The 24,020-nt window shown below is 37.8% G+C and overlaps 1 protein-coding gene and 1 long non-coding RNA gene across 5 annotated transcripts in view; both read right to left on the reverse strand.

Annotated features, from left to right (window-relative positions):
- Positions 1-481: 481 nt before the first annotated feature.
- LOC128319155 (uncharacterized) lies at positions 482-3,455 on the reverse strand. The gene is made up of 2 exons (XR_008302585.1): positions 2,759-3,455; positions 482-1,079 (listed from the first exon to the last, which is right to left on the reverse strand). It is a non-coding gene; the product is annotated as an uncharacterized LOC128319155 (long non-coding RNA).
- A 232-nt stretch (positions 3,456-3,687) lies between these two features.
- LOC113536755 (arf-GAP with coiled-coil, ANK repeat and PH domain-containing protein 2) overlaps positions 3,688-24,020 on the reverse strand; it is a 44,061-nt gene continuing 23,728 nt past the window's right edge. The window contains exons 10-24 of one of the 4 annotated variants that reach the window (XM_034308792.2): positions 18,944-19,056; positions 18,158-18,209; positions 17,885-17,985; positions 16,982-17,087; positions 16,071-16,273; positions 14,718-14,787; positions 14,074-14,168; positions 13,743-13,942; positions 12,581-12,676; positions 12,302-12,379; positions 11,777-11,988; positions 10,263-10,372; positions 8,160-8,270; positions 7,946-8,010; positions 3,688-4,435 (exon numbers count right to left, since the gene is read on the reverse strand). In XM_034308792.2, the coding sequence (XP_034164683.2) occupies positions 4,356-4,435; positions 7,946-8,010; positions 8,160-8,270; positions 10,263-10,372; positions 11,777-11,988; positions 12,302-12,379; positions 12,581-12,676; positions 13,743-13,942; positions 14,074-14,168; positions 14,718-14,787; positions 16,071-16,273; positions 16,982-17,087; positions 17,885-17,985; positions 18,158-18,209; positions 18,944-19,056 (1,692 nt within the window). In that variant the 3' untranslated portion in view covers positions 3,688-4,355. Of the gene's footprint in view, positions 4,436-4,663; positions 8,011-8,159; positions 8,271-10,262; positions 10,373-11,776; positions 11,989-12,301; positions 12,380-12,580; positions 12,677-13,742; positions 13,943-14,073; positions 14,169-14,717; positions 14,788-16,070; positions 16,274-16,981; positions 17,088-17,884; positions 17,986-18,157; positions 18,210-18,943; positions 19,057-24,020 lie in introns of those variants that run through there. The other 3 variants (XM_053238167.1, XM_034308790.2, XM_053238168.1) reach the window with 3 other exon arrangements.

Below are 24,020 nucleotides of genomic sequence, written 5' to 3' on the forward strand. Positions count from 1 at the left end.
CATGGTCCTGAAGATGCCAACCAAGTTTTGTGTCAGTGCGCAAAGTTGTTGCTGAGATGCAGCCTCACTTCCTGTTTGGCGGCTTCGCCAACAGATTTGTTGGCCCATTACGGACAAACCCTTTGGACTATTAAAAAAGCTAATTAGGCGGAAATTGATGTCATAGGGTGCAGTAAACTCGGCCGGACCCAGGGCATCTAGGGATTCCCTTTCAAATTTTGGACACATGGTTCGAAAGTTATGACCATAAATGGATTTCCAAAGTAGGCCCAAATTTGACGCGATGGTGGTGCTAGAGCGTTGGCAGCACTTCACCCAAATTTAGTCAGAATGTTCCTTAAAAATTTCACAACTTTTTACCAGAAGGTTCTATGGGCTGCCATAGACACCCTAGCCAGAAGAAGAAAACATAGAATAACAATAGGGTGCTAGGCACCTTCAGGGCTCGATCCCCTAATAATAATAATTAAACACTGCATCATTATGGCCAGGAGAATAAAATGCTTTATATAAAAATCATACAGAATCATACAGCTTCTTCCACAACTGAACCTCAGCATCTGCAGGAAGCTAATCATCACAATAATAAAACCACAGAACTGTTCATTTAAAGTACCACCATTTCATATTTAAGCAGATAAAGCACATTTATGTACATCATTTACATCAAAAACAAAAACATGATGCAGATTTAAAACATGCACACGTCTACACTGAGCATTATACAATTCAGTTTAATTCTAATGACGAGCTAATCCAGGTGAAGGGAGGGAGAGAGAGAGAGAGAGAGAGAGAGAGAGAGAGAGAGGAAAATGGAAAATGAAGTAAAATGAAAGGAACAAAGAAAGAAAAAAGAAAGAGAAAGGAAAAAGGTAATAAAGGCAGAAAGAAAAGGAGGGACAGACAAAAAGAAAAAAAGAATGAAAGGAAGTGAGAAAGAGATGAAGGGAAACAAGTAGAATGTGGATGCCTCCACTGCCAACAAGTCTAGTCCTTCTTGTGTCTAGTCTGTGTGTCTGAATTCAGATACAGTCAAACAGATAAGAAGTGACTGAAGAAAACTACTTCACGCATTTGACCTTGCTGTGACCTTGATCCTGTTTGTATCAATACCAAAATCTCATCAGTTCACCTGCTGGTTACAATCACCCACCTGCTGGATGGGTGGGTTAGTGTGTGGGAGGATGGATGACTGGATAGATGGGACACATGAATTTCAGATGTTGGTGTGCGTTCACTTCTGCATAGTCCGGGGAATTATAGGAAAAATTAACTGTTCATTTATCACAAACACTTCAAAAGATAGAAGGAAAAGAATGAAAGTTGTTACAGTTGTTGACCACAAGGTGGCAGAGTCACAAAACTTCTTGGATACATTCAGGGCATGGTCCTGCAGATACTCAAGTTTTGTGATGATATGTAGATGCATTGCTGAGATACACCTTCACATCCTGTTTTTCTATGTGCCGGTGTGTTTCAGGAGAACAGGTTTGATTGAACAAACGTTATCAAAGGAATTTTGATAGACAGGTCTCAAGATGATGTGAAGATTGGACAAAATTTGTAGAAGGAGCAGCAAAAATGGCAGTTCGATGTAAGCATTTTAGGCATGTTATTGTAACTTTTGACCAGTAGGTGGCGCTATCACAAACATTGTTGCATAGCCTCAGGTCATGGTCCTGAAGATGCCAACCAAGTTTTGTGTCAGTGCGCAAAGTTGTTGCTGAGATGCAGCCTCACTTCCTGTTTGGCGGCTTCGCCAACAGATTTGTTGGCCCATTACGGACAAACCCTTTGGACTATTAAAAAAGCTAATTAGGCGGAAATTGATGTCATAGGGTGCAGTAAACTCGGCCGGACCCAGGGCATCTAGGGATTCCCTTTCAAATTTTGGACACATGGTTCGAAAGTTATGACCATAAATGGATTTCCAAAGTAGGCCCAAATTTGACGCGATGGTGGTGCTAGAGCGTTGGCAGCACTTCACCCAAATTTAGTCAGAATGTTCCTTAAAAATTTCACAACTTTTTACCAGAAGGTTCTATGGGCTGCCATAGACACCCTAGCCAGAAGAAGAAAACATAGAATAACAATAGGGTGCTAGGCACCTTCAGGGCTCGATCCCCTAATAATAATAATTAAACACTGCATCATTATGGCCAGGAGAATAAAATGCTTTATATAAAAATCATACAGAATCATACAGCTTCTTCCACAACTGAACCTCAGCATCTGCAGGAAGCTAATCATCACAATAATAAAACCACAGAACTGTTCATTTAAAGTACCACCATTTCATATTTAAGCAGATAAAGCACATTTATGTACATCATTTACATCAAAAACAAAAACATGATGCAGATTTAAAACATGCACACGTCTACACTGAGCATTATACAATTCAGTTTAATTCTAATGACGAGCTAATCCAGGTGAAGGGAGGGAGAGAGAGAGAGAGAGAGAGAGAGAGAGAGAGGAAAATGGAAAATGAAGTAAAATGAAAGGAACAAAGAAAGAAAAAAGAAAGAGAAAGGAAAAAGGTAATAAAGGCAGAAAGAAAAGGAGGGACAGACAAAAAGAAAAAAAGAATGAAAGGAAGTGAGAAAGAGATGAAGGGAAACAAGTAGAATGTGGATGCCTCCACTGCCAACAAGTCTAGTCCTTCTTGTGTCTAGTCTGTGTGTCTGAATTCAGATACAGTCAAACAGATAAGAAGTGACTGAAGAAAACTACTTCACGCATTTGACCTTGCTGTGACCTTGATCCTGTTTGTATCAATACCAAAATCTCATCAGTTCACCTGCTGGTTACAATCATAATTGCATGTAAATCCCACGAACATTCAACCACTCATTTTGAAGTTATTGATCTAAAGAGCGTCCTCGGCTGGACGCACAGGTGGACAATCTGAAAATATAATATAATATATATCACTTAGTGATGGAGGAATAATAAATGAGTTAAAACAGAAAGGAACAAAGGAAGAAGAAAATGAGAAAGGAAAAAAGAAAAAGACAGTTTAAGAGACAGTATCAAAGAAAATTAATATTTCTGCTAACAATTTTAAGAAAAGTAAAACATGGAAGAGAGCAAAGACAAAAAATAAACTGAGGAAAGCAGAGAGAGATTTGCATCTCATTTGCATAAAATCCATATTTTACACCTGTTTATTGTGTGAACTTTACTTCTATAGTCTTGCACTGAAGCCCTCAATTAATTGAAATATATTCAGAACACTGCTAATAAATTCCGTTAGTATAAATGTAATATGTTTAATACTCAGACTCCTGTGCCTCGCTGTGGAATAATATCTGATAAAAACCGAGTTCCATCATCGAGCTAAAGTTCATTTAATTTTTTAAATTAAATTTGACTCAAGTTTAACTACGCAGAAGCACCAGGTTCCGAAAGACACTTAAAAAAAAAAAATAAATAAAAAAAAAAAATAAATAAAAAAAAATAAATATAATACTAATACAAATTCAAATCAGAAATAATATATATATATATATATATATATATATATATATATATATATATATATATATATATATATATATATATATATATATATGCGTGCGTGTGTGTATACATATATATATATATATATATATATATATATATATATATATATATATATATATATATATATATATATAAATAAAATCAGATCATAAAAGTGCTAAAATAAAAGTGAGAGCTCCTCGCTGATCCTCTGAGAGTTTAATAACTAAAAAAAAAAAAATCCAATGAAACAAAAAAAAAAACCTCTCAGAACGTATTGGTATGGTGAGAAAAACAATAAATAAATAATTTAAAATAAAAACAGGCCATGATGATGAACTGAAGTGAAACTGAACTGAAAATCACGATATGATTTTAAAAAGGAAAACGTGCAACACTCCTCAAAACACAATGTCGCTACAAACAAAGAACAAAAAGAAATATAATCCAATATATGGCTATAACATTAACATGAAACAAATAGTACATTACATTCTATAATTCATACAGAACTAATTAAAGCCCACACACACTGAGTGATTCTCCCAAAAATGACACCAAACTTCCAACAACGTGACAAAAAGAGAATATGAAAAAGGCAGGAGTTTAAATACAAAGTAAAATAAAACTGAGATCATGCAGGAATAATGTAGAGACAAATATTTACACTTGTGTCTCAGAACGGATCAGTACATCATCAGTTATACCTCTTACTTTGCTGTAAAAAAATTATCTTTGGTGTCGTTTCTGTATTTTGGGAAATTTAAAATACATCAAAATGTTTCAGATGTAATGAGGAAAAACCCTTAATCGTGCTGCATGATAAAAGCAGGAGCAAACATATCTCAATATCAGAAGCGATGGAGTTTATCTGGATCATCTGATGCCATCTGAGAGAAATCCTGGAAAATGTCCTGGTATGTTTCATCACCTGAGGAACACAAACAAACAATTAAACAATTAAACAAACAAACAAACAAACAAATAAATAAAGTATGTATAGACATCTGTTAAAAAGGAAATGGGACAGATGCAATCTGCAGAAGCAAAAGCTGGTAAAACAAGGTGAAAGGTGGAAAATGGAGAAGAAGTCATACCTGGGCTCTCAGAGCTCATCAGCCAATCAGCAGAGAGGAAAAAAAAGGAGAAGTAGAGGAAGTGTGTAGAGAAACAGACATGTTTATTGGATCTTAAATATTAAAGGGTTTGTTTGTCACTCACTAATCACAAAATAAAGTGCAGCAAAGAAGAAATATTAGTACAGAAATCTCAAACACAGCATGTGTTAGCGTCAGTGTCAGAATGAATGGGGATTTATAAAAAAATAAACATAAATGCAATGAATAGACAAGCATATATGCACACATACCTATTAAACCCATTTTCTAATTTTTATAAAGTGGTTTTACACACACACACACACACACACGCGCGCACACACGCGCGCACACACGCGCGCACACACGCGCGCACACGCGCGCACACACGCGCTCACACGCGCGCACACACGCGCGCACACACGCGCACACTCCTCTACTGTGTTTAATCTGCACTATTATAATTAATCAGGCACATAAAACTAACAGTTTGTGTTTACCACAATTTCTTTTTGCATATAATACATATACATAATGTACATTCAACTGTCTTAAATAGCCTCTAATAAATAAATATATTATTTATATTTATATATACACACTAATATTTCACAAAAAAAAGTATGCAAAGATCACTTGCCATAAAAATAAGTAACTAAATAACTACATAAATTAGTTTTAAAAATGATTTCAGGTGTAATAAGACACTGTGTGTGGTGTGTGTTCCGTGCTGCTCAGGATAAAGAGCAGAATTTACAAAATGATAAAATGACACATTTACAGCTGAGCGGTGAAGATGATTTAATGTATATAAAACAGATCTAAACAGAGATCTAGAAATAGTTGCAGCTCTAAATGAAATAACTCAGGAATGTTTTTACCAGCATTAATGACTGCATTAACACAAAGTGCTTGACGTTAACGTGTCATGGCACTGTATAACCTGTATCTTCATCCTCATGTCTGTAGTGCTTTAATGGAGTTATTCTGCAGAAATCCGGGACTAAACAAACACAAACTGTGTGTAAATAATCACCTGTGTGCGACTGTGTGCTGAGATGAAGCGGAGATACTGTTACCACCGCACGTCCCAGTGTTCTTCCTCACAGCAATTTAACAACAATTATAATTTTTATTTAGACTTTGCACTTTTTATCTGTTTATAGTTCATTTTGATGTTAATTTTAACTATGTGCACATGCACGCAAGACGGCTGTCACATGTATTCTGCAGTCGTTTGGAGTGTTGCTTAGAAATTACCGCTTCGTGTCCGCATGCAGCAATACCAGCGTAAACAGCGGGGCAGGATATCACCATGTGACCGCAACTGACAAAAACTAGTGTTGTGTCTCAAATCACATACTTATGCACTGTTCTAGACGCTGAGGACTAACAAAGGATGGGCGATACGACAAAAATACCATATCACAATACCCTTCTACAATATGATTAGTGTTGCATAAAAAAAAAATACAGTGGGGTTCAAAAATCTGAGCGCACTAGCTAAAATGCTTCTATTTTGCATTATTTTCTAATTTAATCCAACAATTTCGTTACAAATTATGTTACTGACAACAACTTGAGTGAAAAATAGAATCTCTGAAACATGAATTTCAGAGTTTCTTAGTATTTGGTTTGTCCCCTTTTCGCTTTAATGACTGTGCACTCGAGCTGGCATGGACTCCACAAGTCTGTGCAAAACCTTATGATCCATTTAGATCAAGTCCATTACAGATCAAGTCCATGCTTCAACAGCAGAGACTAGGCATGAGGAAAATCTGACCTTTTGTACAAAGCAGTTAACAAGATCAATATTACAAATTTGCTTACATTTAGTGACCTAGAAATAGTGCAGAATCTTGAATATTAAATATTCAAGATACTGAACAGTTTCATTCTTTGTTTTAAATATTTTAAAATTCTAAATCCTTCTGTTTATTTCCAATTTTAAGTGAAAAAAAATCCCAAATTTTCAGTGTGGTTCCAGAGTTTTGGACCCCAATGTATATATCCACAAAAGTTGTTTGCATACAATGTCTACAACAATAAATTAATTTCAACTGAAAAATAAATGTAAAATTATAAATTCTAAATAAATTTAAAAATAATTTATTAAAATAAATAAATTCTAATAATTTGAATAATTTTTACTAGTAAAAAAAATAAATAAAAAATAAGTGAATAGAAAAAGTACAGTTCAAAATTTTAACATCAAATCAGCTGCTTCCAATCAGAGTTTGTCATTGCTGTTGTGAAAATAAATGTTAGAAATACCTGCAATACTGTATGTCAGAAAAGTGTATCGTGACCTACTTTGTCATGATATCGATATTATATCCTCGTATCACCCAGTTAGTATCGAGTACTAACACTAACCAGTTTTAATGTAATGGTTAGAGTTTGAATTTTAAAAACCTCTCATGTTGCAATCAAACCTATAGAAAGGTCTGTTTCTGGACCAGTCTTCTGGATCTTCTAGTAAATCTTTTTGAATGTAAAGGCTAATCAAAAAGTTTTCGATTTGAGACACAGCTCATGACAACAATCACGATGACTGCAGAACATTAAGAGAAACAGTTCATCAGTGTGTTTAACATCATTGTGCTTAAAATCTCTAAATATTTTACAGTTCCACTTGGAAACTGGGATGCTTTTGCAGTGACGTGTTATCTAGTGAATCTTCCCGATGTACATGAAGTACGCAGGCGAGTATGTGAACAATGCCACTCGTTACCGCTTCTCCGATATGCGTAAACAAAGTAGTGTTAACTACAATCCAGGTCGTAGTTCCTGTTCTCACTGCCATCACAGCAGCTATAAACAGTCGTTCATTCACCAGCCTCTTTTTTCTCTCTCTCTCGAAGTTAAGACAAAAAAAAAACCTGCAGCTTGTCATTTTTTTTTGTTACTGAGAAACAGGAAAACGTGAACTCCTCTTGCCTCAAGATGTCAGAAAATATGTCACAAAGTTACAGCATTACCTCTGACTGACAAAACTCTGACACTGGAGACTCTCTTAAATAAATGTCTCCTTACAGAAAACTTCACCATATCATAGTTTTCTTTAATCTGTTTATGCGGAGAGTCGGCTGTACAAGTCCCTGTGAATGAGCTGTTACTATAGAAACAATAACGAGTGCATTAATGTAAACCTGTGATTTGCAGCTGCACTACTGTCAGAGCTGCTGTTCTAGAAAATTAAGAAAATCAAGAACCCAGAATTTCACAGCAGCATGGTTATTAAGAAATACGAGACTGTCAGGAGTCTCCGAGCTGTAAGAAAATAAATTCTTCGATACACTTCCTGTACTGGATCTCAGTGGGACTGTTAGAGGAATATTGACCTGTTAGACCCGTGTATGGTCCCTCCGACTCTCGCATCTCTTCATTCATCTTGGCCAATCGCAGCCTGAGGAGAAAAGACGGCACAGAGTCAGCAATCCATGATTGGTTATAATTCCAATTAAACGATAAACAGAAACTCAACTGTGCAAACATGATTTAAAGGAAACTGAAATCTAAATAGAAGTATAAAAATGTTTGTGCTATGTCTCTCACAGCGTTACGATATCTGCATTAGCCGCTTCCACTGCAATGGACAGCGGCGTTTTGTCTTCGATGTCCGCTGCATTCTGATTGGCTCCACGCTTCAGGAATAAACACACTTGTCTAAGGCAGAAGATGAGAAAAAAAAACTTTAATCACACTTCGCCATATAGTGTGTTTTCACACAGGAACACAGTAGAGCGTGTTGAGATTTCTTATTTTATTATTTCTTAAATACCTGCTGTAAAATACAAAGTGGAGACGTTTCTTTCTGTTATTCCAACACTGTGGAACTCAGAACCACTTTTTAACCACTCTCTTTGTGTGTCTCACTTTTTAAAATAATTTTTTTTGCTACTTGATTGTATAGCTACCATGTGTATGAAAATAACTTCTAAAAATATAAAAATAATAAAAAGTAACAATAACAACAACAATAATAATTCATTATTTTTTGGTTATAATAAAATCATACATAGAAAGTGCACATAGTAATTAAATATATGTAGAAATAATAATCTTTTTACTATTAGTACAGTTTCTATTATGACATGTTTTATGATAAATAAAACATGCTAGAGTCAATGATGTGTGTATATATATATACACATACACTATATTACCAAAAGTATTCGGTCACCCATCCAAATGATCAGAATCAGGTGTCCTAATCACTTGGCCTGGCCAAAGGTGTATAAAATCAAGCACTTAGGCATGCAGACTCTTTTTACAAACATTTGTGAAAGAATGGGCCGCTCTCAGGAGCTCAGTGAATTCCAGCGTGGAACTGTCATAGGATGCCACCTGTGCAACAAATCCAGTCGTGAAATTTCCTCGCTCCTAAATATTCCACAGTCAACTGTCAGCTTTATCATAACAAAATGGAAGAGTTTGGGGACAACAGCAACTCAGCCACGAAGTGGTAGGCCACGTAAACTGACGGAGAGGGGTCAGCGGATGCTGAAGCGCATAGTGCAAAGAGGTCGTCGACTTTCTTCACAGTCAATTGCTACAGAGCTCCAAACTTCATGTGACCTTCAGATTAGCCCAAGTACAGTACGCAGAGGGCTTCATGGAATGGGTTTCCATGGCCGAGCAGCTGCATCCAAGCCACACATCACCAAGTGCAATGCAAAGCGTCGGATGCAGTGGTGTAAAGCACGCCGCCACTGGACTCTAGAGCAGTGGAGACGCGTTCTCTGGAGTGATGAATCACGCTTTTCCATCTGGCAATCTGATGGACGAGTCTGGGTTTGGAGGTTGCCAGGAGAACGGTACATTTCGGACTGCATTGTGCCGAGTGTGAAATTTGGTGGAGGAGGAATTATGGTGTGGGGTTGTTTTTCAGGAGTTGGGCTTGGCCCCTTAGTTCCAGTGAAAGGAACTTTGAATGCTTCAGGATACCAAAACATTTTGGACAATTCCATGCTCCCAACCTTGTGGGAACAGTTTGGAGCGGGCCCCTTCCTCTTCCAACATGACTGTGCACCAGTGCACAAAGCAAGGTCCATAAAGACATGGATGACAGAGTCTGGTGTGGATGAACTTGACTGGCCTGCACAGAGTCCTGACCTGAACCCGATAGAACACCTTTGGGATGAATTAGAGCGGAGACTGAGAGCCAGGCCTTCTCGACCAACATCAGTGTGTGACCTCACCAATGTGCTTTTGGAAGAATGGTCAAAAATTCCTATAAACACACTCCTCAACCTTGTGGACAGCCTTCCCAGAAGAGTTGAAGCTGTAATAGCTGCAAAAGGTGGACCGACATCATATTGAACCCTATGGGTTAGGAATGGGATGGCACTTAAGTTCATATGTGAGTCAAGGCAGGTGACCGAATACTTTTGGTAATATAGTGTGTGTGTATATATATATATATATATATATACACACACATACACACACATACACATATATATACATATATATACACACACACACACACACAGTGACAGCTGGACATTTTGTAATTTCTCTGCTCAGTTACTGGGTTAAACAATTTTATTCTAATTTATTCAAATTCACTATACATTCATTATTTTATTTTTTACAACTATTTCACTCCTCTTTGTGTGTGTGTGTGTGTGTGTGTGTGTGTGTGTGAGAACTGACCCAGTGTGTCCGAGGATGGTGGCATGGTGTAGTGGTCCTCTGCCCTGACTGTCACACTGATTGACACTGGCTGAATTCTGGAGCAGAAACTCACACGTGACCAGAGAGCCCTGAGAAACACACACACACACACACACACACACACACACACACACACACACACACAATAAAAAACTCAGAATTAAGATGAAATAATCCATGATCCTGTATGTCGTCACTATTTGCACTGCCATGTGAGCTGAGCTGCACACGAGTACCCATGCTTCCTGCTCTGGTACCATAAACCTGCTCAACATGAGCTGAGCCTAGGAGTGTGGGTGGAGCTAAAATAAGTGCTTATCAATGATTGTTCACACTCTGATCACAGACTGTTCTTTCATGTCACAATTTTATTTTATAATTTCATGTTTCAGATATTTTATTTATTAATCTACAGGAACAATATTGTCACTAATTACCATAATTTTGCATTTCTGCTCTGTGAGCCAAGTAACAATCCACCATCTTCCTTCCAGATGGCTTGCTATCCACTCTGCATGCTCAGTACGTAGTGTCCTACATGCAGAATGTAAAATGGCATTTGAGATGTATTTGTGCTTTTCTTTCATTTAAAAACAGCTGATAAATTCTACATTCAAACCTCTTTGCATTTCTATTTGCATTTAAAGAATAGCGGCACTGCTGACTGCGTCTGAGTGGGTGCTACCTTTACCCGAAATCTTCCATCACTGCATTTCCACTAAAGACTGTAAGTATTGGCACCCCACAACTCCATTTGGCTGTGTGCGGTACTATTTAGTGAAAGTTCACTTCACTGTATCTTGTTTTTTAAACTCAAGTATTGAATAAAGTATTGGCACCGCAAATATGTTTGCTTCTATAGCATGAACATTTGCGTTTCAATTTTTGCACTAAAAATTAAATAAATTGACACCCAACTGTGGTTGAGAATGTGTAATACTACTACTAAGCAAAAGTTTGCTTCTTTCTCTCTCTATATTTTTTGCTGTTGTTCAAATAAAGATTAAAGTATTTGCACCCCGACTAAGTTTGCGTGTATACGGCTATTACATGAAAATGTGCTTTGGTGCATTTTCACTTAATTATTAAAGTACTGGCACCCTCGACTGTGTGTGGTGCTATTTAATGCCATTTAGCTGTGGGTGGGGTTGGTTTTGGTGGGTTTTTTTTGTTTGTTTGGTTGTTTTTTTTATTTTTTGGTCTGTTTGCTTGCTTGCTTTTTTTTCCCCCTCAAATAGTATACTAATTGAATACGATTTCAAATAGTATTTTACTGATTGTGCCCCTCACTAATCACCACCTTATAAACTCCTGATAACTCCTATTTATTATTTTTTTTTTTTTACAGAAAGCACTATGTGATATGGATACACCTCCCGCGATATATGCTGTTCAGTGGAAAAATGCTATTACAGAGCTTACAGGACCTGCGTGATGAGTGTATCTGCAGTATCCTGTAGAGTGTTTGTTTGATAGGTGATGAAATAACTCACTCCGTGGACAGCCATGATCAGCGGCGATCTCTTCTCTTCCTCTGTGTTGATAAAGTTGACCTTTGCCCCATGTGCCAGAGCCTCGGCCATGTCAGGGAGGCTGCGTGTGAATGAGGCCCAGTACAGCTGCAGGTTGGGACAGAACTGCTTTGGCTCGGAGAAAACCAGCTTCTCCTTACTGCTACATGTGGAGGACTGAGACTCATCTACTTCTGCACAACACACAAGAGGGAAATTTCACACAAAAATACACAACACCTTAAACATTAAGCCCTTAAAACACATCACTTGTTGATAGATGGTCATTTAAAGAAGCTGACAGGCATTATTACGTTCTTCTGATTCTAATAACCTGCATTTTATTAAATGATAAACTGAGCTGTTACTATAGAAATGATAACATATTAGAAGAAGTGCAACTTCTGCAATTTGCAGCTCTATTGTCAGAGATGTTGTTAGGCAAAATTACTCAACACATTTTGACCAATCAGAATCCAGAATTCATTATAAATAGGTGCATCTGACCTGTATGGTTCTGGCTGGTGTCTGCAACCCCGGGGCATCCTTCAGCTTTGTTTGTGATGCCACCGTCTGCACTTTTAACTGAGGAACACAAACAGTCATTTTACTTACAAATCTCTGGCTATTTCACCAGGTTTATGAGCAATGAACCCCAAAGAAGGAACACAGCCACAGCCACAGAAGGGTTTAAAAAAGCAAAAGAGAGGTCAGAATGTGAGGAAAAGGACAGAGTGGTGCTGAATGGTGAAGCTCAGCTCGTAGCGGGAGTTGCTCTGTACTTACTACTGCGCTGGCCAGACGCGTCAAAGTAGGAGAAGAGAGAATCTAACTCAGCAGGACAGAAGAGAGATTCGCTGGAAACTTCAAGGTCACTCGCAGCTACGCAAAGACCAGGTCACAGGGCAAAGGTCAAAAGGTCAGAGGATGGGGAGGTTAGTCAAGAAGCAGAAAAGATTGTGAAGAAGGTCAAACAGAAGCAGTTAAACTATAGCAGCAGGAAGAGAAAGCAAAAAGGACGCAGAGTAATGGCGGACACCATCACAATTTTTCGCTCATCACTCATTCTTTTGGTGATTTCGGTTCTCGACTGCATAAAGTTAAACTCTGTTTACCCTGATCAAGCTGCTGGTGCTGTTTTCAAGGTACAAAATTTCATATCAAATCAGCTCCTTCTAATCAGTTTGTCACTGCTATTTAAAAAAAAATAGTTAGAAAAAGATATCCAAATACCTGCGCTATCTCAGAAGAGTGTATTGTGTAATAATTAACTGCAATATTGATATTATATCGACATATTGTCCTTAATGGCAAGCTGGTTAGTTAAATGCATTAACATAGACTGAAAGGAAACAAACAAGTGTATGATCATGTAGCACATCGTGATTTCACCCTTTACAAAAAGTCAGCAAGTCATTGGCCAGTGTTTCAGCTACGAGCTGTGGTGTTCTGTAAAATATATTCCAATCTGGCTAGAGACTATTTTTTCACGAAAGTGACATATTTTACATTTTGTGCTAGCAGAAGAGTTGTACGACAGTTATGCATTGGATTTATTTTTTTGTTCCTACATCCCCGCATGTTCCTGATGCTGAATAGCATCCGTCATCCGTCATCCATGCAGGCTAATTAATCTGACTTGTAAAAGCGATCTACTGACAACCAGATCTCAGCTCAGACGATGTGTGTGGTTCAGCAGGGAGTGGGATTCAGAACGAGTACCATGTGCTGTAGTTACAGCATTGAGTTTCACAAAAACATTTTGTGAAAGTGATTAAGGAGTTTTTACAATTTTTGTGGCATTTATGTGTCTTCTGGGCAACTATGATTAAAAAACAAAACAAAACAAAAAACAAAAAAACTATACTAAGTTGCAATGCTACCTGATAAAAAAAAAAATAAAAAATAAAAGTTCTCTTGTCACTGACCAGTGTAGTGTCACACTGACCTGCAGCTCCGGACTCTGGTTGTGTTTTCTGTGTGCGCGTGGGTTGTGTTGCTTGTCGTGTTTGTGGTTCGGAGGAGTCACTGAGTCGTTTCTGCTCCACGCTCAAAGCCATGATCTTCAGCTTCAGTTCTTCGTCTGATGGCATTCTGATGAACCGTCGATCGACGTACTTGGCTCTAATGTACGACTCCACGTCCTGCCTGAGGGACAGACAGAGAGACAGGCAGAATATAAGAATTCTAGATGTCCTCTCTGACATCCATGTGCTTAAACCGTCTTTAACAGACGTCATCATCATGTGGATGGACTTATCTATAATCACAGTGTATACCTGGAGTCTCCTGGTTGTGGTTTCCGTGCTCCGAGCTCCTCCCTGCGAGCTTCATAAATCTGATTTATGACGCTGTTTCCAAGCTCACACATTAACTGAAAAACAGTGACATACGAATGAAATGTATATTGTACTTTGTAGTGTTTCTAGCTATAAAATAAATAAATAAATAAAATCACTATCATCATGACAGTGTGTTAGAGGTGGCATCACTGAATGAATGAACTGAATGAAGGCTAATGAAATTTCAATAATAATAATAATAATAATAATCTGGGTTTAATTATAAATAGTGGCTGGTAAAAAACTCCTATGACCTGATCTGCATCTCAGACGACCCAGGGATCGTGACTGTAATCGCCATGGTTACTAAACAGAAAATTTTCAGTTGGGATGTTTCTGTTACATGTCTTGGTGAAAGGAATGGAGATTCATTGTGAAGCTCAAACCTGATGTTAGGTGGTAATTTTGCTTTAATATTTGTTTTTCCCCCATATGGCTGTGATTGAGTGTGTATGTGGGAGAGAGATAAGCTGTGACGTGGACACAGTGTGAGTTTGAGTGATACTGGACTGAACTACTGCGACTGTTTCCAGCGCCCATCTGTCAGCACTGCTTGTGATCTCATCTTTCTCTCTTCTCACCTTCAGCAGTTCTGGCTCCCACGTGTCCAGAGTCAGAGATCTCACCTTGGAGAAATGAACACCTAAACTCCTAATGAGAGAGAAATACAAGTGCGTTTTAAACAGTTAAATATCTGACAGCAGTGTGACACCCCTAACATACAGGGCTCATTTGTTGTTAATGATTTAAACCATAACCCTGCTCATACTCCCAAATTCTCTCTTGTGGGCAAATTGTTTGATGTGCATCACAGGTTTATATTAATGCACTCGTTCTAATACGTTATTATTTCTATAGCAACAGTTAATTCGTAGGGACTTGCATGTTGGACACTCAACATAAACAGATTTTAAAAAATGTGTGTAATCACTGATACTGCAAAGTTTCTGTAAGGAGACATTTTATTTAACATTTATGGAAGGAGTCTCCAGTGTCAGTGCTTTGTAACAGGCAGAGGTAAAGCTGTAACTTTATTCAATCTTCAGGACAGAGGAGTTTACGCTTTGCAGTTTCTCTGTAACATGACAAGCTGCATTTTTTTTTTCTTCAAGAGAGAGAGAAAAGAGAGGCTGGTGAGGGTTTATAGCTGCTATAATGTAAGTGAGAACAGGAACTAACTTGTTTCACCGACGTTCCACAGCATTAAATGTAACTACAAGTTGATAAAAGTGTGAAGTTGTTCTATAATACATAAAAATTGTAACTGTTGGCAAATTGCTGTGGTGTAAGAGGAATGAAACACTTGGGGACGTGCTGTTAGAAGATAATCAACTTCGGGGTGGTAACAATGACTCTGCTTTATTTACTCTCTGTGTAGATTAATCTTCTGCAGTCTAAGAGATGGACTGCAGAAATCTTCAAATCAGCAAGTTTAAAAAAAAAAAAAAAAAAAAAAAAAAAAAAAAAAGACACTCCACAATGTTAAATGTAACTATAAACACACAATTATGCTTTTGGTAGTGTAACAAACAAATAGTAACTTAGTAATAGTAATAATAGTAATAGTAACTCAGTACTGTACTGTAAAAGCATGACCCAGAGTGGTTTATTCTTTACTTAGCAATTACTTAGCAGTTACTTAGCAAATACAAAATAAAACTCAAGAGAAGCTGTGGTTACGATGTTTTGTGGGGGTTTTTGTCACGGTTATAAATGGGAACTAGAGATAACAGATTCTCAAAGTCATGACAGAGGGGACAATAATTTGATAACACATTAGACATCACGTCTCTGTATGTTGTGTATTTTTGTCTCTACTGTTTAGACTTCACTATAACTGCACTATCATGTAATGAGTACTTGACTGACAGAAGCACAGAGAGGTGTGTATCCTGATGGTGTGTGTGCGTGTGTGTGTTTTGGAGTTTGTATACCTGTGGATGCCGGAACACTGGATACACAGCGTGATCCCCAGGTTAATGCTGGCCCATTTGGGCTCTGGCTGGCCACAATCGCAGCACGTACTGTTTCCTGCGATAGCCATGACCTTCTGTAAGGCGCCTTCTCCTTTCAGACTCTTCTCTCTCAGGTCCGACTCCAAACTTCCTGTGGACGGCGACGACTTCCTGTCCAACTTCTGTCAAACACATAGAACAGTAATCACACGAATCCTGTATTGCAGTGGTCCATGTTTTTCATTAGGTCTTGTACAAGGAAACAGCTTTATTTTTTTTCTTTGGACATATAAGAAATTAGTTAATTTTTTTTACAGAAATTAATTTTAAAAATGTACATATATTTACACGATATCTATCATAATTTAAAACACAGGTTTGCTAACCAACTGCCAGCAAAACAGTAATGCTGCATTTAAAAAAAAAATCGTTATGTCTAAAAAAATTCTAATAATAAATAATTAAGGTTCGGTAAAACATTTATCATCAAATCAGCTGCTTCTAATTAGAGTTTGTCGCTTTTGTTTAAAAAGAAAATGCTAGAAAAGGTGACATAATTTATCACAAGATTGATATCATAAGATATTGTATGACAACCAAATGGTTAAGTTTTTTTTTTTTTTTTTTTTGGTTTTGGTTATGATAATTAGTGAGTGTTGCACATTTTTCCTAACACATGATCTTCATGAATGTGCATTCTGATTCAGATAAAAAAAGGACCAGTTTCCCTTAATAGTGTCCAACTCCCAAATCCTACCCTGAACCTTCACGCCACAAGAACAAGATCAATTTTCTTCTTTACTTTCTCTAGCTGTCTTCAAAAAGTCCACCTCTTTAATAAAACTTAAATGATCTAATCATGTAACCGGATTAATCTGTAATAAAGTCACCTCTGAGTCATCTGATCTGTCTCTGAAGGCCGTAGCAATGCTGTTCTGCATGGCTCTGATCCACGCCTGTTTCAGCTTTTCAGAATCAGCCTGCATCATACAGCTCCTGTAAACACAGACAGACACACCGACAGACAGACACACACACACAGACAGACACACACAGACAGACACACACAGACAGACACACACAGACAGACACACACAGACACACGGTTTCACAATATCCATATAAGATGCTATAAACGGTATATATAAGACGGTATAAACGTTTATTAACAAACCACCAGCAAAACCTTATTCTCGCATTTAAAAATGTGAAAGTGATTATAACATTTATTTAATACTTATTAAATTCCGTAATTACCAACGTTCTAATTAACATCTGTATATCTACAAAATAAAAATTAACACAGTTAACACTAAACGGGAGGAAAAAAAAAAAACAATTTAAACATTTTATTCAATATTTAATTTAATATTGACGTTTAATATCTAAAATATTTATCAGTGAAAACAATGTAAATTTTTACAAATCTGTAAAAAAAATTACAAAATGTTTACTTTAAAAGTTTAATTCAAAATGTTATTTAAAAAACGTTTAATTTCTACAAACAAATTAAAAATTATTAAATAATTATATAACTTTTTTAACCTGTAAAAAAAAAAATAATCAGTAAAAAAGATAACGTTTTATTTACTATTACAAACAAATTAAGATTAAGAGTTCATAAAAAATATTAATACAAATTAAAAATATATATATTTATATCTTAAAAAAGCTTACAGTGGTGTCCACAATGTTACAGAAAAGTATATTTTATTGTATTGTATATCGTCATACAGCCCAGCGCTACTTTAATCGTTCAGTGTAAAGTGTAATTATTGTTGAGCTGCACTCACTTTGTGGGTGAAACCACCTCAAAGCAGAAGCGGCGCTCGATGTCCTCGCAGTGTTTAACCGTACACAGCCTCAGATCTTCCACCACCACAGTGGGGTTATCCTGGGCAAAATCAAACAACTTACACTCACACACTGACCACCACGTTTTAATATTTAGAAAGAAATAACCTTCTAACTAGCTAATTTTCTGTTTATTGTACAAGACTGCACTTTACAATAAATCAGCACACTCATCTGAAGCCTGATAGGACAGGAAAAGTCATGTGACTAACCTTAAACTTCTTCTGGTACACTAACTGATTGTTCTGAATTGAGAACCAGCGCCTGGAAAGAAAAACACACACACAGAGATTAAAATGGGAATATTGAAATACTATAAGATCTTTTTGGTAGAATTTAGTTAGGGTTTTTTTGGTCAAGGAAGAAAAAGATTTATTTAGATTTTCTATCATTTTGTAAGGTTGTCAAAGAACTTTTCTCTTTTTATTTTGCATTGGAGCTACGAGGCTAATGTTTCTATCCCAAAAACTCTAAAACTTATTGCTCATCATTAGCCCTATCTGGACAGGATTAAATTTACATGGGGTCCTGGGGTAATTCCTTATTTTATTATTTTATTTCTGACCGGATAGGCTATGTCTGTGTTTTTTCTCCATCCACCTCTGAGAAAATTACAAGCTGAACTATCTACTGTTTTTAAGCAAAACTCAGCTGTCACCTGACAATTTTAGTCCTGCCCGGATACACGTCCGTGATTTTCTATGCAGATGTCACCTCACACTGGAAAAAGTGATGTTTGACTGCTGCTACTGATACTCGCACGTATCAGTGACTCTCCCCCAGATATTAAACGCTTCCCGAATTGTGAAATGAAAAATGGATGCTTTAGAAGAGGCACTCAACTATGTACTTGGTCTGGATGGAAAAGACCCCGAGGAGAGGAGATATGTAAAAAAAATTATTACAGACATTGCTGATCTACTAATCCCATCAGAATAGGGCAATTTCTTTTCTTTCTTTCCATTTTTTTTTTTTTTTTTTTGAAGCGCTATACCAACCTGTTCCATGTTTTGAAGGCATTACTAGCCCTCTTGAACAAATAACCCTCCATAATGATCCCGTTCTCGGCGTCCACATTGTACTCCAGCTTGGTGTCGTCATTCGAATAATCCTGAGAAAACACATGAAAAAAAACAAAAACACTCGATAAAACTGACACAATATACAAACTGCACAAAAACCCACTAAATTGTCCATCATTTGTGGAAAAGTGAAAACCAAAGTTAGTGCAAGGGGAAGCAGACAAACTGAAAACCATTTGTTACATAAAATCCAAATGACGCAAGAACGTGTCAGTCTAAATTAATATAGCGTCATTAATATTGCTGTGATCACGTCAAACAAAAAGATGAGCAGTAGGTCTCTGAAATCTTTGTGTTTGGGGCGTACTGTAGATGAGGATGAGTAACAGAACTCTTAGCGTACTGTAAATGAACTCCTGTGGAGGAGGAAGAAGAAATAAAGGAAGCAGATCTCATGTCAGGGATCATGTTACAGAGGAAAGCGGTGAGGAGAAGAGCTGAGGCCTACTCAAATAACCTTCAGAGGACATTACATCTATTACAGTCCACTACCAGGACATGTTATTAAACTGATAAGTCCAAAAAGTGGGTAATAATTTTGCAGAACTGCATTAATATGCTTATGGAGATAAAGCCATTACTATTTATTACAATACTATTTATTACTTTACTATACTATTTAAAGGCATTAGCTATTTATAATCGCTGCTTCATCACTGCACCCGTGTCTGAGGTAGACAGCATTTCTGGTTAGCGTCTCATTAAGAAAGCAGTGAACAACTGCCTTGAAAAGGTCCTTATTTTGGACAAATTTGACAGAACCTCACATATATTTTATATATTTTTTAAAGAAATTTATATAAAAGCACATTATATAACAAATACAAGTGAGCCTTTCCAAACAGAAGTTTTAAGGTGATGGCAAAAAATGAAATGTAAACATACGGGCAGGCCAATATGAGATATTAATATTGATATTGTGATAAATTATGCCATGTTACACTTTTACATTTTTTTAAATACATTTTTATTTTGTAAAAAATAACAATTACAAACTCTGGAAGCAAAGTTGATAAAGTTTCCTACTGTCTGAATCTCTAAATTGTAAAATCTTTTTTTTTTTTTTTTTTTGTATTTGATTCGTATTTTTCCCTTCTTTTTGAGAAGAAAATAAACATATCATCAAGCCACTTTTTAAAGATTAAATGAACACTACTGTCCTGCAGGCAGATGATTAGGAAACCTACAGATTGTGATACATATTGTGCATCATGGAAATATGTTGAAATATTCTGATATGATATTTCTGCCATATTGCCCGGCCTTAGTACATTTTTTTTCCTCTTACTACAAATGTAGCTGATCAGCCGTGACACATTTGGCGATAGCTATTTTAACCTTGCAGCTCTAATGCGAAACTAAAGACACAATCTTCACACACCAACCTGTTGATTTTAAATTAGCTATCAGACCCATCAGTGTGATATGTGGAAAAAGACGTAATAATCCCAGACACACTCGACACATTCGTATGATGCTTCAGCGCTACAATCGCAGTGGAAACGATTTTAAAACTGACATGCTGTGATTCACAAGTCAGACGGTGTGGAGGACTGAGCCAGACATGACACAGAGAGGAAGAGGAACTACAGAGTGAAGACTGCGAACTAAATTAACATCTACGTCCAAAAGCGTGTGACGTCAGTGTTTAGGACTGTGCCTTTTTTTTCTTCTAACAAAGAGGACGCCTACAACAAAGTCACACACTTGATAACATTTCCATTAGCCTTCATTCTAATCTCTTCATTACTAGGCGTGCTACTCCAGCATTTAATTATATATACTGTTGTCATGAAAAGCAAAAATAACTAAACTGTATTTAAATTTAGACGTCTTCACTGCTAGGAAAACACAGCTGTGATATGCTAACTCGGAAATATGGTGGAGGTTCACTGTAAAACAAAATCATAAACAGGGCTGGGTGATATTACAAAAACATGATGATACATAACCATTTAACAAAATATCACAATATCTAATTAAAAACAAAAACAAAACTCCCGGCATTAGTAAACCTGCGAGTCTGATGATAATTTTATTTAATGTCTACAAAAATAAATGAATTAAAACAATTTAATAAAAAAAAAAAATCTTTCCTAAAAATCAATTTTTTGATCTGAGGCATACAGCAATGATGAGAGCCTGATATTAGTTTTCTGCCTTGTAGGAATTGATAATTAACATCCTGTGAGGCATTCAGAAATATTAACATGCTTCATGTGGCGATGATGTTCGGCTGTCTTTCATGAAAAATATTATGTAATTGTGGAACAAATGGACATCATGTGGAGGCTTTGCTCAGCTTGTCATTGGAAACTTCACCAACAAAGACGCTACACAAACAAAGCCCATGAGTGGTCGTTACAAATGAGGCGTAACCCAAGCCAATACATGTCGAGCATCACACAGATTCCACTAGTGTGCGAAACTCACAATCCTCAACCCGCAATTTATTTAAGGGTCTCACACAAACCCTGCTACTCGGTATGTCCGATTGAAAATGTGGAACAAAAATTCTCTCTCTTCATCGTGTTCTAGCGTTTGTCTTCTACTAGTCATGGAAATTGTCATGAAATTTCACAGGAATGGAGCTCTCATACGTGAAGGCTAATGTGAAACTGCAGAGAACACGCAAGCTTCTAACCTCGAGAACGTTTCTTTTTCGCTCCTTCACAGATGTTGTATCTGCATTAAGTACGCTGAGGCTTTAATAGAATGCTCCAAGTGTGTGAAGTCATAAAAAACCCAGAAGTGGACGCTCACGTGGCATCTTCACTTATCTTCACTTATCCTACAGTATGCTTGAAATGTAGAATCTGATTGGTCAGAAGGTGGGCATTATTTCTGTCTAACTGCGCGGCTCGGACAGTAGCTCTGGCTGTAACATGAACAATAGGTTTATATTAATGAGCTTGCTCTAATACAGTATTGTTTCTATAGTAACAGCTCATATACAGGGACTGGTACGGCAGATGATCCACATAATCTAAAACTATTAATAAATCGTTAAAAAAAACAAAAAAAAAACATGTTTAACAATGAAAAACGCATCGTCATTGATGTTGATGTTGATGAAAGAGAGGCTGGTTAGGGAATGACTGTTTATCGTTGCTTTAAGGTAACTGAGAACAGGAACTGTTCCAAACTTGTCTTTTGGACGTCCCGCAACATTAAATCTAACTATAAGCCATTAAAATGTGTGAGGTGTCACGCATTAATAAATTTAACATTGGCAAATCCCTGTGGTACAAGCGGAATAACACAAACAAAACACTAACAAAACAAACTTAAAACAAAAACAAAACACTAAGTTCCTCAGACATTTGTACACTCACCAGATACCATACGTAGTAAAAGCGGCTAAAGATCTTCATGGCTGATAGATGAGCATGTGTGTGTATGTCAGCAGTGATGCTGTATACAACCTCCAAGCATTGCAGTGACCATCATCCTGAGTGTGTGTGCATGTGTATGTGTGTACGTTAGCATCTGCACTAGCTTTAGCAGGCAGGCTAGAATAACCAGGAAGAGCTATCCTGCATTAAACATTTACGTTGTGTGTGTGTGCGTGTGTGTGTGCGCTTGCGTGTTGACCTTGTAAATGTCATAATGCAAAGAGTCACAGAGAGTCAGGAAGCTTTAACATGGAGTGAAGAAAAAACAGAACGAGAAAAAGGAGAGACAGACTCACCTGCTGAGTCGCCTTGGATAAAGTGCAGAGAGAAAAGAGAAGAGAAGCATTAGAAATGCTGATACACACACATTTCTCTTTCACCCCCTCCCTTTCTCGCTCTCGCCCTCTCTCTACCTCCCCTCTGTTTTTCTCTGTCTATTTCTCGCCCTGTCCCTCTGTTTCTATCTTCCTATAACCCTCTCTCTTTCCATTTGTCCCTCCCTCTCTTTCGGTCTCTCTAACTCCTTCTCTCTCCCCCTCTACATTTCTCTCTCTGTCTCCCTCTATCTCTCTCACCTAACCTATACATGGTAGTGAAAGAGCCCAGCGGCCGTACAGCAGCTCAGCCCCGCCCAGTTGCTATACAGCAGGTCAGCCCCGCCCAGTCGCTATACAGCAGGTCAGCCCCGCCCAGTCGCTATACAGCAGGTCAGCCCCGCCCAGTCGCTATACAGCAGGTCAGCCCCGCCCAGTGGCCGTACAGCAGGTCAGCCCCGCCCAGTGGCCGTACAGCAGGTCAGCCCCGCCCAGTCACTATACAGCAGGTCAGCCCCGCCCAGTCACTATACAGCAGCTCAGCCCCGCCCAGTCACTATACAGCAGCTCAGCCCCGCCCAGTCACTATACAGCAGCTCAGCCCCGCCCAGTCGCTATACAGCAGCTCAGCCCCGCCCAGTCACTATACAGCAGGTCAGCCCCGCCCAGTCACTATACAGCAGGTCAGCCCCGCCCAGTCACTATACAGCAGGTCAGCCCCGCCCAGTGGCCGTACAACAGGTCAGCCCCGCCCAGTCACTTTAAAAGTGAAGGGGGGGGGGGGGGGGGGGGGGGGGGGGAAGAGACACCATCTCTCCGCAGATCACACACACCCACCCTAATCTACAATACCCGTAATACCCAGTGCACCTAAACATTAACCCTTTACTCCCTAACATTAGCATACTCCAATGTTTTTGCAGAGCTGCTACACAAAGTGTGTAATGGTTGGCAGGTCTGGTAATATAATCTGTGAGAAATATTGCACAGGGGCGATAATAGCCTACATTATGCTCAAAAGTACACACAGTGTGAGGGAATGATCAGCTCTTTAAAAAACGTTAAGCTTCCAGATTTCGATTAAATAAATAAAAATAACAAAAAAATAAAGCTTGCGCATCAGTGGTGGCCATCGTTTCATTTTGCTTTCATAAATATTGCAAAGCTACACAACGTGTCCAACCCCTATCGAAGTGGCCAATGAGAGCAGTGCTCATTAGCATAGTGTTCTTAAATTGTGATAAATGTGTAAAATAGGATCTAATAACAGGTGGAGAAAAAAAA

This window comes from Pangasianodon hypophthalmus, chromosome 11 (genome assembly GCF_027358585.1).
Source record: "Pangasianodon hypophthalmus isolate fPanHyp1 chromosome 11, fPanHyp1.pri, whole genome shotgun sequence".
Lineage (NCBI taxonomy): Eukaryota > Metazoa > Chordata > Actinopteri > Siluriformes > Pangasiidae > Pangasianodon > Pangasianodon hypophthalmus.